Source organism: Macaca thibetana, chromosome 9, assembly GCF_024542745.1.
Source record: "Macaca thibetana thibetana isolate TM-01 chromosome 9, ASM2454274v1, whole genome shotgun sequence".
Classification (NCBI taxonomy): domain Eukaryota; kingdom Metazoa; phylum Chordata; class Mammalia; order Primates; family Cercopithecidae; genus Macaca; species Macaca thibetana.
The window spans coordinates 32,477,393-32,494,888 of NC_065586.1; the positions used below are offsets into that span (position 1 = coordinate 32,477,393).

The following is a 17,496-nucleotide window of genomic DNA, read 5'->3' on the forward strand; positions in this document are numbered from 1 at the left end:
CTCAGCTACCACCAGGGTGGCTCACAGGGAAGCTGTATACATTGGAAGAATAGTCCAACTATGTTTTTTAAAGTCAAGGAACTTATTGTGTTGGACCAAATCTTTCTAAGCTCAAGTAATATCCAGCTGAGAATGTAGATGGTTTTGGATGCTTGCAGGCTTTCATCCCAGTCCTCTCTTCCTCCTCCTCTTTAGGCAAAGTGGCTCCTAAGAGTATACTCTGAAAGTGGGGATCTATAATGATACACCCCACAAGATGACACTCTCACTAAGTTTTCCTTCTACATCATGGAGGTGAAAAACCCAAGTCTCTAAGATCACTTCAGATAGATGGGTGAAGTAACTCCAAAGGGTTCTACATTCTTTTGCATTTTAGGCATGAGTCTCAATAATTTGCTGCATCACAGGCTGTCTTTCAGTGTCAGAGACATGCTTAGAGCTAACACTGGTAACTGGGTGCAGCTCAGCAACTCAGGGTCTCTGATGACTTTTATTGCCATTGCCTCTCAGATTGTATTACTAGGTAGGGATTGCTTCCCCAGCTTTCCTAGAGTTCCTCTTTGGGGTTTATAATTTAACCCACCAAGCAAGCTCAGCCAGGGAATTGGAAGCTAAAGGGAAGGATGATTAGTTCTCCCTGAGACCTGAAAAGTCTTATATAAACAATCACTAGCATTCCCCCAAAGCAACCCCAGGGCCCACAAAATACTTCCTGAGACACATTGTCATGGCTGGCGAAGTGCTCTAATGGGACTCCCAGACTCTTGCAAAGGATTCATTACCATCATCCATGAGTGTCCCATGCATTTCTCTAACATCTCCCAAAAAATCTCCATGGGATCCTCAGGGTTCTTTTCCTTTCTAGAAAGGCAACATATTTACTGGTCAACTCTGCTCACTGTACCACTTTGTCAGTGAGAGAGCTGCCAGTTATTGAGTTAGTCAATTAATATAACAAGTCAAACTGAAAGGAATAATTAAGCCTTTTTTCAGATACTGTGATAATATAAGCAAGAGTCTACGCAGGAAAGGGCCCAGCTTTAGCAGAATTCCACTTTTCCCCATTAAAGGAACCAGGTGAGTGGCAGATGTTTCATTTAAAAATGGGGGTATCATTTCATTGCCACGGGAACCCCAAATAAAAAGTTCTTGCCATTATATAGATGTGGCATGTGGAGAAGACCAGGCGTGGAAAAGTACTGAACACTGTCAGAAGAAAGTTGTCTTCAAGGCTCCCCAGTAATGTCATCTAAGCAGAGTCCCCTGAATAATACAGTGCCTTAGTCGAACTCTCTACTCCCTCACAAGAAGGACTCCAAATGGAGGGTTCCTGAGCTAGGTGTGCAGAGATGAGTAAGAGCATGGTTGGTCTGGAGAGATCTGAACCCATACCTGCACATCCGTACAGAGAACACAGTGCACTGGCTCTATGTTACATCCAGTGTGGGGTGGAAAGCTGTCTTCCAGGATAACTGCCAGATAATACCTTTGTACTTGTCTATGGGTGTGCCTGAAAGATCACACACAAGATTTTAACTTGAACCCATACTCCTTAGAATACACATATATATTTATGTGTATATATCTACTTACATGTACATACACATGTTTATGTGTATATATTTATACATAAACATGCACGGGCACATATGCATGCATGTGTACATGAATACACATATTTTAGAAATCATGAGACCTCTTGGACACCTTTAATTTTAGTGTCTCAGGGCTTATTCTTGACTTCCTTCATTTTGTATGTGTGTGTCCTTTCTTTTGTATTTTGAATCCTGACTCTCAAAGCACCAACCAATTTATGCATTTGCTCTATCCTGTAATACTTTGAAACTTACAGAATTGCTTAGCATATACTACTACAAAAACAAACATACTAAAAGAATTTCATGATTTGTTTGCAGTCTGCCCCCAACACTCTTGCCCAAGACTGAGGGTATGTTTCGAATACTGTATTTATTAGTTACATGAATTAGTACTTGTTTTTTGTTCCATGTAGTAGGTTCATTTTATTAAGTTTCAGTTTTAGTTCCTGCTTCTTATCCTTATTGAATTAATTTTATTTTTAGAATATTGCGTTCATGCATTTTGCATTGCTGTAAAGGAATACCTGAGGCTAGGTAATTTATAAAGAAAAGAGGCTTATTTGGCTTATGGTTATGCAGGCTGTACAAGCATGGTACCAACATCTGTTCAACATCTGATGAGGCTTCAGGAAGATTTTAGCTATGGTGGAAGGGAAGGGCATGTCACATGGCAAGAGAAGCAAGAGAGAGATGGGGGACATCCCAAAATCTTCATCAACAACCAGATCTTATGTGAACTCCTTACCATAGAGAGGGCACCAAGCCATTTGTGAAGGATCTGCCCCCATGACCCAAACACCTCCCACCAGGCAATACCTCCAACCTTAGAAATCACATTTCAACGTGAGATTTGGAGGGGACACACGTCCAAACCATATCAAATATGTAGAACATTATCCTATCGCCAAAAGTAAATATTATACAGAAGATATTCTTAGAAGAATATAATTTCTGCCACAGTCCTTCTCTTTGTATTCCCTTCCTTTTTCCTACCCTGTTGTCTTGTAGATAACCAACTACAGTGTTTGCTTCCTTATTTTACCTGTGTCTCATTTTGAAAAGGTTAATATTTCTCTATTTCTATTTTTTTCTGATTGGTTATTTCTGACCCAAAAGTTACCATCCCAGATATCCTGTTTTTAAGATTATTTTTCACTTAACATTATCTTCTAGAAATCCCTCCATGTTAGTTTATAGAAACCTTTATTATTTTTACATAATATGTATAGTATTATGTATAGTGATATGTAGAGTATTTATAGCATATTATAATTTACAGTATATATCTTTGTTTATTGAGTCAATATATTATACTTGAATATTTAGGTGAGTTGAATATTTTGCAATTACAAATAATATGGTAATGAATAATGTGCACACAAATTTTTATTGTTTGGTCTATTATTATTATTAACCTACAGTGTAAATAACCCATGAATTCTGAAGACCAATAGAAAATATACTTGATGCCTTAGAATATTTATGATATAATGAGACAGCTTTTGTAACACCCATTAAAACTATTTTCATCATTTTAATGTCAGATTTCAATTATGGTGATTTACTTATAATTTTATAAAAATGAGAAAAAATATTGCTGTATACTTGTTATAAACTTCAAATATAGAGATTTCACAATAGATTTGTTTTTTCATTTTGCGGACTAAATACATCTCTTTATGTGGCTCATTTTGTAGTACCAGATAAAAATTCTATGTTTGTTCATCAAGATTCAGTGTCAAAACTCCAAATGCAAGAAAAGAAAAAAGTAACTCCTGGAAGGGAAAGGCGTAATAGTAAGTGTAGTAATTATAGATAACTTTAAATTATTTTAAAATTGAACTTATCAGAAGATCTTTTTCTTTGATTCCTGAATGTATATTTCAGCATATATTTTAAGGAAATTGTAGACTTTGCCTGAAGTATGAACACCTTAAGGTAAGTAGAGAGCAAAAATGAAAATGTTAACTTCATGTTGGAATTTCTGGTCATAAGATTATTTCACAGCCATTGGACAAGCACTCAATATCTATCAAGGCCCAATAATTGGCCTACAGTATCTCAAAGAGTGTACCTTTCAGCTGACTCTGGGAGATTACAGTTTCCTGGAGATTATACCCAATGATCACTTATCACGTGTAGCGATGTTGTTCTTCTCTAGCCTTCAGTCAACAAACTGAGAGGTTGTTGAGATCTGTAACTCAAAGAGCAAGTGGGAATTACAGGAGCCAAGGAGAAGGATAGTCCTGAAGGCTTGTTGGTTAGCCCTAGGGCATTTTGTTAGTTGAGCGCCACACAAAGGTAAGGTCTTCTTGGTACTCTCATAGATGGGTGGCCATCCCAAGTTTCTTGTGTGGTGGGGAGTGTTAAAGTGTCCATGACCAACAATGATTGAGCTTCCTTTTCATTTTAGGGGATTGAGAGGACCAAAAGATAGGCAGTCATCTCCTCTGGAATGCGATGTGCTCCTTCCCAGATTACAACACAAGGATTTCACTTTAGTGCTAAGTTTTTGTATGTATTAATGGCCCAGCCAGTCTTTATTAGTTGGTGCCTGTGTCTGGACCCACCAGGAAAATGCTTTCAATATAGTAGAAAGCTAGTATACCCTCCAAGAGCAGAAATTTTTCCAGGTTACGCCCTATCCATGGATGATAGATAGTTGGGGATTTTGGGTAGTCTTGTCGAAGGACATTAGTGATATATTGCAATCTACTCCACATAAGAATACACTGATCCTTATCATTGGTGTGGACAGGGATGCTGAAAAAGGAATTTTGTATATCAGTTGTTGTATACTAAGTTCTTTTCTCTCAGGCAGTAACGTCTATGACAGTCACAAAGTCAGGTACTGCCAGTACCCAGGGCTGCACTGTGGCATTGAGCAGCCAATAATGCATTGAGGCTGTGTGCATCTGAGGTCATGTGCACAGGTCAGATGGAGCTGTTCAATGGAGGATTAGTCTCACAGAAAACTTTGTCATCCTTAAGTACAGCAGTGAAGGCATTTATTTCCTTTTTTACCCCAAGCAATCAGTATTGTTTTTGAGAAACAACAGCACAAGGTAGTCGGGTAGGTTCATGGCCTTTCACATGCCCCACTAAAATGACCCTAACTGAGCAATTTTCTTCAGTGCTTGTGGGCAAAGGTGAGCAGGTGTTCACTTAGTGATATATTTATAACAAAATATATTGTGTAGTGTGCACTATAACAGTAGAATTTGTAATTGGCCAAAGAGACCCACCCAAAGTTGGGTCTAGATAAAGTCCCCATTGGTGGTGACCTCAGACTTCAAACTAGAGAGAATTATCAGTTTCCCCTTCATTCTGATGCTGGAGTATATATTCATAGTCACTTATATACCAGTATCCAAAGGCCCAAGAAATATAATTATCCACACCTTCCCATTTAACTCTAAACCGGGTCCCCACTGGGGATTTGGGACTTAGCCTAACCCCTGGTCTTGTTCATTGTTGGAAGATGAGAGTTCTCAGTAAAAATTAGAGGGGCTCATCAATTCATCTCCAAATTCACAGGGAAGGGTAGAGGGAGTAATATTTTATTAATCATAGAGTCCTCAATGTGCTGACCCTAGTAGGGCCCATCAACTTCATTGTTTAGTAGCCCGATTTAGAGATTGTCTCTACATGCATCATTCAGGAGAGGGCGCTTGATTGCCATTTTATTAGGTTGGTGCAAAAGCAATTGCGGTTTTTGCCATTAAATTACTTTTGCACCAACCTAATACATCACTTTCCTGCTGGTCAGTCTTTTCTACCTCAGGAACTGCTGCTTTTCCCATGCCTGAAAATTTTTCAGTTAAGTTCTGGATTTTGTCACAGAACATATGACCTGACCTTATGCGGGAGTTTCATTGAATTGGAAACTCAGCAAGAGTGGCATGAAAGAACCTAGAAATCTGAGTCTGGTCAACCACCTCCTCTATTGTTCTTACTCTTGATTGTAGAACCAAAGGACTACCAGCGTTGTGATTCACAGGGCTGCTCTAGCCTCTGCAAGGGTGGGCCAAACATGATTTTAGTGGTAGGTTCATCATGGGTATGCCCAAGTGAAAAGAGCCCAAGCAATTACTAAGCTGAGGAATGAGAGGGTCTTGAAGTTGGCATCTCATATACCCCCTTTCTTTCTCCTCCTTGAGTGAAGCTTCTCTGTCCTGATACTCTGAAGGAGGGGATCTGTAGTGACTCATTCCACAAGGTACCACTTTTTCTCATTAAGTTTAAGAAGAATACATAATGTTCTAAGGTGCCTTCGGTAGATAGGTAAAGTGATCTCAAAAGGTTCTACATTTAAAAAGAAATCCTTTACAATTTAACCATGAGTCTCAATACTTTGCTGGGACATAGGCTGTCTATCATTGCCTGGTAGCTGTTTAGAACTAACAGCAATCCTTGGGTGCGAATTAGCTCACAGGTTCTCTGGAAACTCTCAGCCCCATCTCCATATAATTATATACTGTAATTATACCATTGTTTGTGGCAATTACAAATAATGCTATAATGAATGAGCTTATGCATGTGCATTTTCATTGTTTGACCTATGATTATATATTAAGCTAAAGTATAAATCATCATGTAATATGTAAGTATTTTGATTATGTATTAAAGTGTAAACTTATGAATCCTGGAGACCAATATAAACTTTATTTGATGCTTCAGAATATTTATGAAATAATGGGTTAGCTTCCATAACAGCCATTAAAACTATTCTATTTTTGTGTCAGATATAGCATTATGGTAATTTACTTATAACTTTATAAAAATAAGAGAAATGTACATGTTATACATTCATAGATTTATTTTTCCATTTGGTGGACTAAATGCATCTCTTGATATAGCTCATATTGTAGTACCAAATGAAAATGTGGTTTCTGTTCATCAAGATTCAAAGTCAAAACTCCAAATGCAAGAAAAGAAACAAATAAATCCCGGAGTGGAAAAGCACAAAAGTAAGTATAATAATTATTGATAACTTTAAATTATTTTATATTGAACTCATCAGATCTTTTCCTTTGATTCACCAATGTGTACTTCAGACTATATTTTATCAACTTTTGACTTTGACCTAATGTGTGAATACCCTATGATAACTAGAGAACAAAAGTAATGATACTTTTTGGTTGGTATTTGAATGGTCGTTAATTACTAAGTAGTATCACTACCTCCTCACATGCTCATGAAAACTATTCATATGATTTTCTCATTTGACTCCCATGGGTGGAAAGTCTGATGATTACTTGGCATATCCAGAAGTTCTATTGCACATCTATCTTTTTTTTCTATTTAGCATTTCCTTTTGAAATCCAAAAAAAGGATATATCACTTGAGCATCTGTTGCCTGAGGAGAAAGTTTTATTATCAAGAAGAGAATCTCAAACCAAAAAACTTCAAGCTAAAGTAACTTCAAGAAAAAGTAAGTAATTATTTATAAATCTTATCAATTATTTTTATTAAATTCAGGAGAAATTTGTTCTTGGTTCATAAATATGCCTTGAACCATATGCTTCTTTTGCTACTTATTTCCATCACATTACTAGATCTTTATTGATGACTTGTTTCTTTTACAATTACTGAGTTACCTGTGTCAAATCTGCCACTTTGTGGATTTCTCTTTCTTCTTGTGTAAGTATCAGGTTTTGCTTTGTATCTTATAATGCTCTATTTTTTTGTGTGTGCAAGTAAACTTAAATTTATATTCTTCAAAGACAGAACAGTTTTTTCCTTATGAAAGGATTCACTTTACCATTTTCATAATTTTTGTTTGTTTTCCTTAATAACTACTTTATCTGTTATTATGGCTCCACAAACTTTCTTCCGGTTGGTATTTGCTTGATACATTTTTTCATCCTATTAACTTCTTTGTTTCTTTGTGATTTTGCTATGTCTATTGTAAGAAACTTATAATTGTGTATACTCTTTTTAAAATCAGCTTGAATTTTAAGTTCTGGGATACATGTCCAGGATGTGCAGGTTTGTTACATAGGTAAATGTGTGCCATTGTGGTTTGCTGCACAGATCAACCCATCATCCAGGTATTAAGCCTAGCACCTATTAGCTGTTCTTCCTAATGCTGCCCCTACTCCTGCCCCCTACTCCAGACAGGCCTCAGTGTGTGTTGTCCCTGACGTGTCCATATGTCTCGTTGTTCAACTCCAGCTTACAAGAGAGAATATGTGATGTTTGGTATATGCTCATATTTAGTCTGATATTTTTTCTTTTAATTATCTCTTATAACCATACATAATCTAATTATTGATTTTTTAGGTGCAATTATATCATTTTTCTTGGCTTCTCCTATTTTTCCTACATGGTATGTTTCTTTCACTCTCTTTCTACTCTATTTTTTATCATTATACATTTTTCCTTAGCAATATTTGGTACCAAAAATTTTAAGCTTTACCTAAAGTATGAATATAATAAGAAAAGGAAAAATTTTAAATATACAAGTATTTATAATAATGTTTATAGTAGTAAATAAAATAATGTTTACAAATAAAATGTATTTAATACCCATGTATATAAAAATTAACAGAACAGCTTTTGGCACAAGTAAAAATGTATTTTTATGCTTATATTTTAACTAGACACCGATGTGCTTATATCATTAAAAAAAGACAAAATATCATTGAGTAATTAATATATATTGTGAATCTAGAGTTTGCACCATAGATTCAGTTCTCTAGTGCTTTTAAAAGCCTTCCTTCTTGTAGTCCAGAAAAAGATGAGGTATCAGAGGAAAATCTTTTGCCTGCAACTGGAGCTGCTAGAAAGAAGAGATTCCATAGTAAATATGGAAATAATTAATATTATTAAATTATTTGTAATTACATTAATGAAATTTTAATTAAGCAGAATTTTGTCCATGAATATGTATTCTGCTACAATGTTACAGGCATCCACTGAACTCATTTTTTGTTGTGTTATTTAAATTTATTTCTAGATTTCCTTGGATCTTGATTATTCTATCAATTATTGAGAGATGTATATTAAATTATCCCACTATGTGGATTTACCTATTTCTTCTTACAGTACTGTCCATTTTCCTTATACTGTCTACATTATTAGATGTATACAAGTAAAAAGTTAGGTTTTCCTTATGAACTCAACCTTTTATTTTTATGAAAGGGATCATCTTAGTCTCTAGTAAGGTCTTTTGACTAAAAGTCTATTTTGTCTGACATTGACATAATTACTACAGAGTAATTTTGGTTAATGTTTGCATTTTTTTCAGTCATATCTCTAATAAAGAACTTATAGTTAAATTGTTTATCAGTTCAATGTGTGTCTTTGTTTTTAGAATATGTAAAATATGTAATCCATTTACAATTATTGTACTTACTGATATATTTGGATTTAAATATTTTGGGTGGGGGTGTTTTTCAATTTTTTTGTTTGATTCAGATTACTTTCTATTTTCTTTCTTTCTTTATTTTGGAATTACTTTTAATCAGTTTAATTATTCAGTGTGTCACCTATGTCATAAAAAAACTTTTAAAAATGTGAGTACACTTAGTAAAATAAAGTCTAATTTCAACTTTCTAAGTGTATGTATGAAGTAACAAGAGTGCCTCCACATACGTTCAGGAAGAGTACTCTGATGGGTTTTGCATTTACCTTCATGATTCATTTTGAAAATGCATCAGAGGTTTTATTGTGTGACATTTATTTAAATTGTATTGACTAGTGTAAAGTCTTATAAAACTGATAGGGCCAGGCACAGTGGCTCACACCTGTAATCCCAGCACTTTGGGAAGCTGAGGCAGACGGATCACAAGGTCAGGAGACTGAGACCATCCTGGCTAACACGGTGAAACCTCGTCTCTACTAAAAATACAAAAATTAGCTGGGCGTGGTGACAGGCGCCTGTAGTCCGGGCAACTCAGGAGGCTGAGGCAGGAGAATTCCTCGAACCCGTGAAGTGGATGTTGCAATGAGCTGAATCGACTCCTGCACTCCAGCCTGGGCGACAGTGAGACTCTGTCTCAAAAAAAGAGAACAAAACAAAACTGATAGGAAACTTTGAATGGTTCTTTCTATATATTAATAATTCAGAGACTTTACAGTAAAGTGTTTTTCACTTTTTATTGGGTTAAAAGCCTTTCTTTATGCAACTGAGAAGATGGATGAAATAGTAGATGAAAATCTTCCACCTGAAATAAAGTTTTAATTTTAAAAAGCCCATCTCAAATTACAAAACTTAGTACTGGCAGAAAAGTGAGACTTCAAAGTAAATACAATCATTAAGAATATTGTGTAATGGTTTTAGTTAAAATTCTCTCCTTTGTTTATATGTTCAATCATAAATATGATTTTTACGTGTCATGTATACATATATGTGTATATATAGAAAACGTGTGTGTGTATATATGTATATTCTCCATTGTCGTTGATTAATTATATTTTTCATGTGTTCTGAACTTCATTGAGTTTCTGTTTATTTTATCATTTATGAGAAAGGTATTTTAAATTCTACTGTGATTACTTATTTCTCTATCTCTTTGTAGTTCTGCCAGTTTTTGTTCTGTTTCTAAAGCTTCTTTATTATATACATAGACATTTTAAATTGTTAAGTTTTCTTAAGAGTGCCGAAACTATTGTCTTTATGGTGGACATTTTTAAAAATAGACTTAATTTTTGGATCATTCTTATGTTCACAGTAGACAGGAAGATAGAGATTTCTCATATACCACCTTCCCCCACCTACGTGTAGCCTCACCCATGATATGATGGACATTTTGTAGTAACTTTCTTTGCCATTGATCTGTCAGGTATTAACATAGCATCTTTTTAATATAAGCATTTGCAGAACACAGTTTTTCATCATTATACTTTCAACCTTTTTGTATTATTATAGCTTAGCTGTATTATATGTGTTAAATGTATTCTAGTTATTTTTTAAATCCAATGTGGTAATCTTTGAATTGAAAATATAACATTTAACACATTCATATTTAATGTAAGTACTGATATTTTGTGGGTTAATATACTATCACTTATGTTTTCTGTATTTCTTACCTGATCTGTTTTTGAATCTCCTTTTAAAGTTTATTTTTAATATGTTTTTATCATTTTTATTACCCATCTCTGTTATAAAAATTTAACTTTATTATAAAATATGAATACCTTATGAAACCGTTTTCTTGAAAAGTTCTATATTTTTACACTTTACATACTCAGCCTATAACTCACTGTCTCAACAACGTGGTATTTGATTATATTATTTCAAAACATGAGAGGAAATATTGAGGGATAATTGATATGTATTTTGAATCACAGAGGTTTTTTTTGATAAATTCATTTCTCTATTTAATGGATTAAAAGCATCTTTTTTGTAGCTCAGAAAATGGAAGAGGTATTAGATGAAGATTTTTTACCTGAGGATAAAGTTGCATTTTCAAAAAGGAAATCTCCAGCTAAGATATTTGGAGCTATCAAAATGGAAACACTAAATAGTATGATAATTTTCAATAGCATTGATTTATTTTTAATTAGAGTAAGCTGAAGAATTTTGTTCTTAGCTTTGTGACTGTTTAGTCAGTATGTCTTTTGTATACATCTATTAGATCAATGTATATGTTTATTGTTCTGTTCAGTCCTTACTTTTTTCTTTGAAGTTTTTCTGTTTGTTCTGTATTACCAAGAGATGTATGTTAATTTCTCCCACTGTGATTATGGATTTCTCTATGCCTTATGGTAGTTCTGTCAAATTGGTTTATATATTTGGACAATATCTTATTTATTTATTGTGTACAAATTTATACTTTTTACCTGGTAAATGGAGACTGTTTCTTAATCTCTGAAAATGCATTTTGTTTTATACAAATCAAAACCGTAGTGAGATACCATCTCATACTAGTCAGAATGGCTATTATTTAAAAGTCAAATACAACACATGCTGGCGAGGTTGTGGAGAAAAGGGAACACTTATACACTGTTGGTAGGAGTGTAAATTTGTTCAACCATTGTGCAAAACAGTATGGTGATTCTTCAGAGAGCTAAAAGCAGAACTACCATTCAACACAGCAATCCCATTACTGGGTAAATACCCAGAGGAATATAAATTATTCTACCATAAAGATACATGCACATGAATGTTTACTGCAGCACTATTCACAAAAGCATAGATATGGAATCATCCTAAATGCCCATCAATGACAAATTATCTGGATAAAGAAAATGTGGTACATATACACCATGGAATACTATACAGTCAGAAAACAGGACAAGATCATGTCTTTTGCAGGAACATGGATGTAGCTGGAGGCCCTTATATTTAGCAAACTAATGCAGGAACAGAAAACCAAATACTGCATGTTCTTACTTATAAGTGGGAGCTAAATGATGAGAACTCATGAAGACAAAGGGAACAAAAGACACTGGGGTCTACTTGAGGGTAGAGGGTGAGAGAAGTGAGATGAGCAGAGACGATAACTATTGGATATTGGTCTTAATACCTGGGTGATGAAAAAATCTGTACAACAAACCTCCATGACATGAGTTTACCTGTGTAACAAACCTTCACAAGTACCCCTGAACCTAAAATGAAAGTTAAAAATAAATAGGCTGGTCGCAGTGGCTCACACCTGTAATCCTAGCACTTTGGGAGACCGAGTCGGGCAGATTGCCTGAGCTCAGGAGTTTGAGACCAGCCTGGGCAACATGCTAAAACCCCATCTCTACTAAAATACAAAAAATTAGCCAGGTGTGGTGGCACGCGCCTATAATTCTAGCTACTTGGGAGGGTAAGGCAGGAGAATCTCTTGAACCAGGGAGGTGGAAGTTGCAGTGAGCCGAGATTGTGCCACTGCACTCCAGCCTGGGTGACAGAGTGAGACTTCGTCTCCAAAAAAGAAATAAAATAAATAAATTTTTAAAAACGTATTTTGTTTTAATGTTTATCTGATATTTGTACAGCTACATATGCTTTCTTGTGATCAGTATTTACACAGTCTTTTGTAAACAGTTTAGAAAGAGGCTCTTGGTACCTATATGGTTTCAGTAATTTTTTCACAATACTCCTAAACCACAAAAGAAGTCCAACAATTTCTTTATTAATTAGGTGCAAAACAACTCAATGCCTGTTAGATACTGCATAACTTTTGTAGGGACATATATTTTCTACACAAGTAAAAACCAAGGAGCACGATTGCTCTATCATATAGTAATACTATATTTAACTTTGTAAGAAACTGTTAAACTGTCTTCAAAGTAGCTGTAGTGTTTTGCATTCCTACCAGCAATGAGCGAGAGCTCCCATGTTCCTTGACAGTTTTTGTGTTTTTAATGCTTTGGATTTTAACCATTCTGATAGGTTTGTAGTGGCATCTCATTGTTGATTTAATTTACAATTCCTTAATGACATATATGTTGAACATCTTTTTATATGTTTATTTGCCATCTATATATCTTTTTTGGTATCTCTTCAGCTCTTTGCCATTTCTTTCACAGTGTCTTTTACAGAGCAAAATCTTTTTATTTTAGTAAGTATAACTTATCAATGTTTCATTCATGGATTGTGTGTTTGTTGTATCTAAAATGCCATCACCAAATTTAAGGTCACCTACACTTCTTCCTTTGCTATCTTCTAGGAATTTTATAGTTTTGCATTTTATATTTAGATCTATGATCCACTTTGAGTTCATTTTTGGTAAGGTGTAAGGTCTTAGATTAGATTCATTTTTTGCTTACATGTGGATGACTAGTTATTCCAACATTATTTGTTGAAAAGACTCCTTTCTCTATTGAATTTCCTTTGCCTCTTTGTAAAAATTTATTGACTCTATGTATGTGATTCTTTTTATCTCTCTTCTGTTCCATTTGGTCTATTTGTCTATTGTTTCATCAACAGCACACTGTCTTGATTTCTGTAGGGCTACAGGAATTTTTAAAGTTGGGTAGTGTCAATCCTCTGATTTTGTTTTCCTTTAATATTGTGTTAACTCTTCTGGGTCTTTTGCCTTTCCATTCAAATTAGAATCAGTTTGTTGATTCCATTTTGATTCCCACAGAATGGCTTGTGGGAATTTTGATTGAGATTGCACTGAAATGAGTTGAAAAGAACAGACAACTAACAATATTGAGACTTCCTATTCTTTAATATGGACTATTGCTCCATTTAGATCTTAGATCTATTTATTCTTTGATTTCCTTAATCAGAGTATTTTAGGTTTTTTTACATATATCTTATACATATTTTGTTAGGTTTATAACTATCTCATTTTTTTGATGATAATGTAAATGGTATTGTATGTTTAATTTGAAATATCACTTGTTCTTTGCTGGTATATAGGAAAGCAGTTGACTTTTGTATATTAACCTTGTATCTAGCAACCTTGCTATAATGGCCTATTAGATTTTTGTTGTTGTTGAACAAAAATAATTTTACTCATTTTATATTTCTTTTATTCTTTTTTATTGTCTTACTGCATTAGTTAGGACTTCCAGTACAATGTAGAATAGGTGTGGTGAGAAATGATGTCCTTGATTTATTCCTTTTCTTAGAGAAAAAGCATCTGTTTTCTCATGATTAAGATGTTAGCTATTTGTTTTTTGCAGATATTCTTTATGAAATTGAGGAAATTTCTACTATTCTTAGTTTGCTGATAGTTTTTAAAAATCATAAAAGGGCTTTGGATTTTGCCAAATGATATTTCTTCATTTCTTATTGATCATATAATTTTTTCTTTAGTCTGTTGATGTGGTGGATTACATTAATTGATTTTTGAATATTGCATGAGTGTTGCATACCTGGGATAAACCCAGCTTAGTTATGGCACATGATTCTTTTTATACATTGTTGAATTCAGTTTGCTAACAATTTATTGAGGATTTTTGTATCTTTATTCATGAGAGATGTTGGTTTGTAGTTTTTTTTCTTATAGTACCTTTATCTACTTTTGGTAATAGGGTAATATAGTTTAAATGTATTGTGGAATGACACTGTACTTTGTACTTTTGTTCTTTTAAATTTGTTAAGGTTTGTTTTATAGCCCAGAATAAGATCTGTCTTATTAAATGTTCCATAGAGCTTGAGAAGAATGTGTATTCTGCTGTCGTTGAATGGAGTAATCTGTAAGTATCAATTAGATCCAGTTGATTGGTGATGTGCCAAGTTCAACTATATTCTTAGTGATTTTCAGCCTGTTGGATCTGTGAATTACAGTTAGATGGTACTGAAGGCTGCAAATATAATGAATTTGTATGTTTTCTTTGCAGTCCCATCTGTTTTTGCCTCATGAATTTTATTGCTATGTTGTTAGGTGCATGCTTATTAAGTATTACTACGTTTTCTTGAATAATGACCTTTTGATCATTGTGTAATGTCCCTCCATATCTCTAATCATTTTTCTTGCTCTGAAGTCCACATTGTCTCAAATTAATATAGCTACCCTAGCTTTGCTTTGATTAGTTAGCATGGTATATCTTTCTCTGTTCCTTTACTTTTAATCTTATTGTTTTCATATATTTAAAGCCAATTTCTGGTAGACACCATAGAGTTGGATTTGTTTATTCACCTACCCTGACAGCCTCTGTCTTTGAATTGATGTATTTAGACCATTCACATTTAAAGTGATTATTGATATATTTGCTTTAATATCAACCATATTTATGGCTATGTTCTCTTTATTGTCCTAGTTCTTTGTTTCTTTTTCACCTTCCATACCTTTCCTGCCTTCTCTGGCTTTAATTATATATTTAATATGATCCTATATCTTCTCCTTTCTCAGGGTATCAGTTAAATTTCCTAAAATTTTGTATAGTGGTTGCCTTAGAATTTGCAATGTACATTTACAGAATATCCAAGTCCACTTTTAAATATCACTATATCACTTCACGGATAATGCAGATATTCTGATTTCAGAGAATTCCCATTTCCTGCCTTTTGTCACTTATAAGATTCCTGTCATTTCACTTATCTATAAGCTATAATCACGGAGGACATTGTTACCATTATTATTATGAATAGTCTGTATCTGTTAGATCAGTTAAGAGAAAAGAATATAAAATAGTTTCTTTCTTTCTTTCTTTTTTTTTTTTTACAGGGCCTTGCTTTATTGCCTAGTCTAGAGTGTCGTGGTGTGATCACAGCTCACTGCAGTCTTAACCTCCCAGGCTCAAGTGATCTTCCCACCTCAGCCTCGAAGTGAGGTGGGACTACAGACACATGCCACCATGCCTGGCTAATTTTTGTATTTTTTGTAGAGATAGGCCTTTGTCGTGTTACCCAGGCTGATCTTGAACTCCTGGGCTCAAGCAATCCATCTGCTTTAGCCTCCCAAAATGCTGGGATTATAGGCATAAGCCACCATGCCTGGCGTTTTTTGCTTTTATTCCTTGACTAACATTTTTTCTCTCTTTATGTAGAGCTGTGTTTCTGACATGTATTATATTCCTTCTCTCTGAAGAACGTTTAAAAATATTTTCTTCCAATGCAGGGATACTGGCAACAAATTACCTCATTTTTTTTCTGAGAATGTTTTTATTTCTCTTTAAGTTTTGAAGGTTCTAGGTTGGTTGTGTTTTTCTTCAATGCTTAAATATTTTAAATATTTTAAGTTTTTCCCACCTCTTTTATCTCTCAAGATTTTCTTTTTGTCTTTGATTTTCTGTAGTTTGAATATAGCAAATTATTAGGTCTAGACATTTTTGCTATTGACAATTTTTTATGTTCTCTGAGCATATAGGATCTGTGGTTTGTTGTTTACCATTAATTTTGGAAAATTCTTAGCCATTATTATTTCAAGTATTTCTCTTTCTTTGCTTTTTCTCCTTCTGTTACTCTCATTATGTATGTATTATAACTTTTGTAATTTTCCCAAAGATCTCAAGTATTCAGTTTTTTTTATTTTATTATTTTTTCTCTTTTCAATTTTAGAAGTTTCTAATGACACGTTTTCAAGCTCACTGATTCTTTTTTGGTGGTGTCCAGTATACTGATAAAAACATTAAAGGCATTCTTAATTTCTGTTACAATGTTTTTTATTTCTAACGTTTCCTTTTTTTCTTAGTTTTTCTAGCTTCCTGCTTACATTATCTATTTCTTATTACATGTTATCCACTTTTTCTATCAGTTGTCTTAATATGTTAGACATAATTATTTTAAATTTCCAATGTGATATTTGAAAAATTCTGCCATATCTGAGTTTGATACTCATGCTTACACTGTCTCTCCAGACTATGTTTTTTTTTTTCTTTTTTATTATACTTTAAGTTCTAGGGAACGTGTGCACAATGTGCAGGTTTGTTACATATGTATACATGTGCCACATTGGTGTGCTGCACCCATTAACTCGTCATTTACATTAGGTATATCTTCTAATGCTATCCCTCCCCTCCTCCCCCCACCCCACAACAGGCCCCAGTGTGTAATGTTCCCCTTCCTGTGTCCAAGTGTGCTCATTGTTCTATTCCCACCTATGAGTGAGAACATGCGGTGTTTGGTTTTCTGTTCTTGTGATAGTTTGCTGAGAATGATGGTTCCCAGCTGCATCCATGTCCCTGGAAAGGACATAAACTCATCCCTTTTTTTATGGCTGCATAGTATTCCATGGTGTATATGTGCCACATTTTCTCAATCCAGTCTGTCATTGATGGACATTTGGGTTTGTTCCAAGTCTTTGCTCTTGTGAATAGTGCTACTATAAACATACATGTGCATGTGTCTTTATAGCAGCATGATTTATAATCCTTTGGGTATTTACCCAGTAATGGGATGACTGGGTCAAATGGTATTTCTAGTTCTAGATCCTTGAGGAATTGCCACACTGTCTTCCACAATGTGTGAACTAGTTTACAGTCCCACCAACAGTGTAAAAGTGTTCTTATTTATCCACATCCTCTCCAGCACCTGTTGTTTCCTGACTTTTTAATGATCGCC

General features: G+C 34.3%; 1 protein-coding gene across 22 annotated transcripts in view; it reads left to right on the plus strand.

The window, feature by feature from the left end:
- The window catches only part of CCDC7 (coiled-coil domain containing 7), a 440,951-nt gene that overhangs the window by 284,058 nt on the left and 139,397 nt on the right, over nt 1–17,496 (plus strand). For all 22 annotated transcript variants that reach the window (XM_050804671.1, XM_050804673.1, XM_050804674.1 and 19 more), the window contains 3 exons: nt 3,296–3,394; nt 6,458–6,568; nt 6,907–7,032. In XM_050804671.1, the coding sequence (XP_050660628.1) occupies nt 3,296–3,394; nt 6,458–6,568; nt 6,907–7,032 (336 nt within the window). The remainder of the gene's footprint in view (nt 1–3,295; nt 3,395–6,457; nt 6,569–6,906; nt 7,033–17,496) is intronic.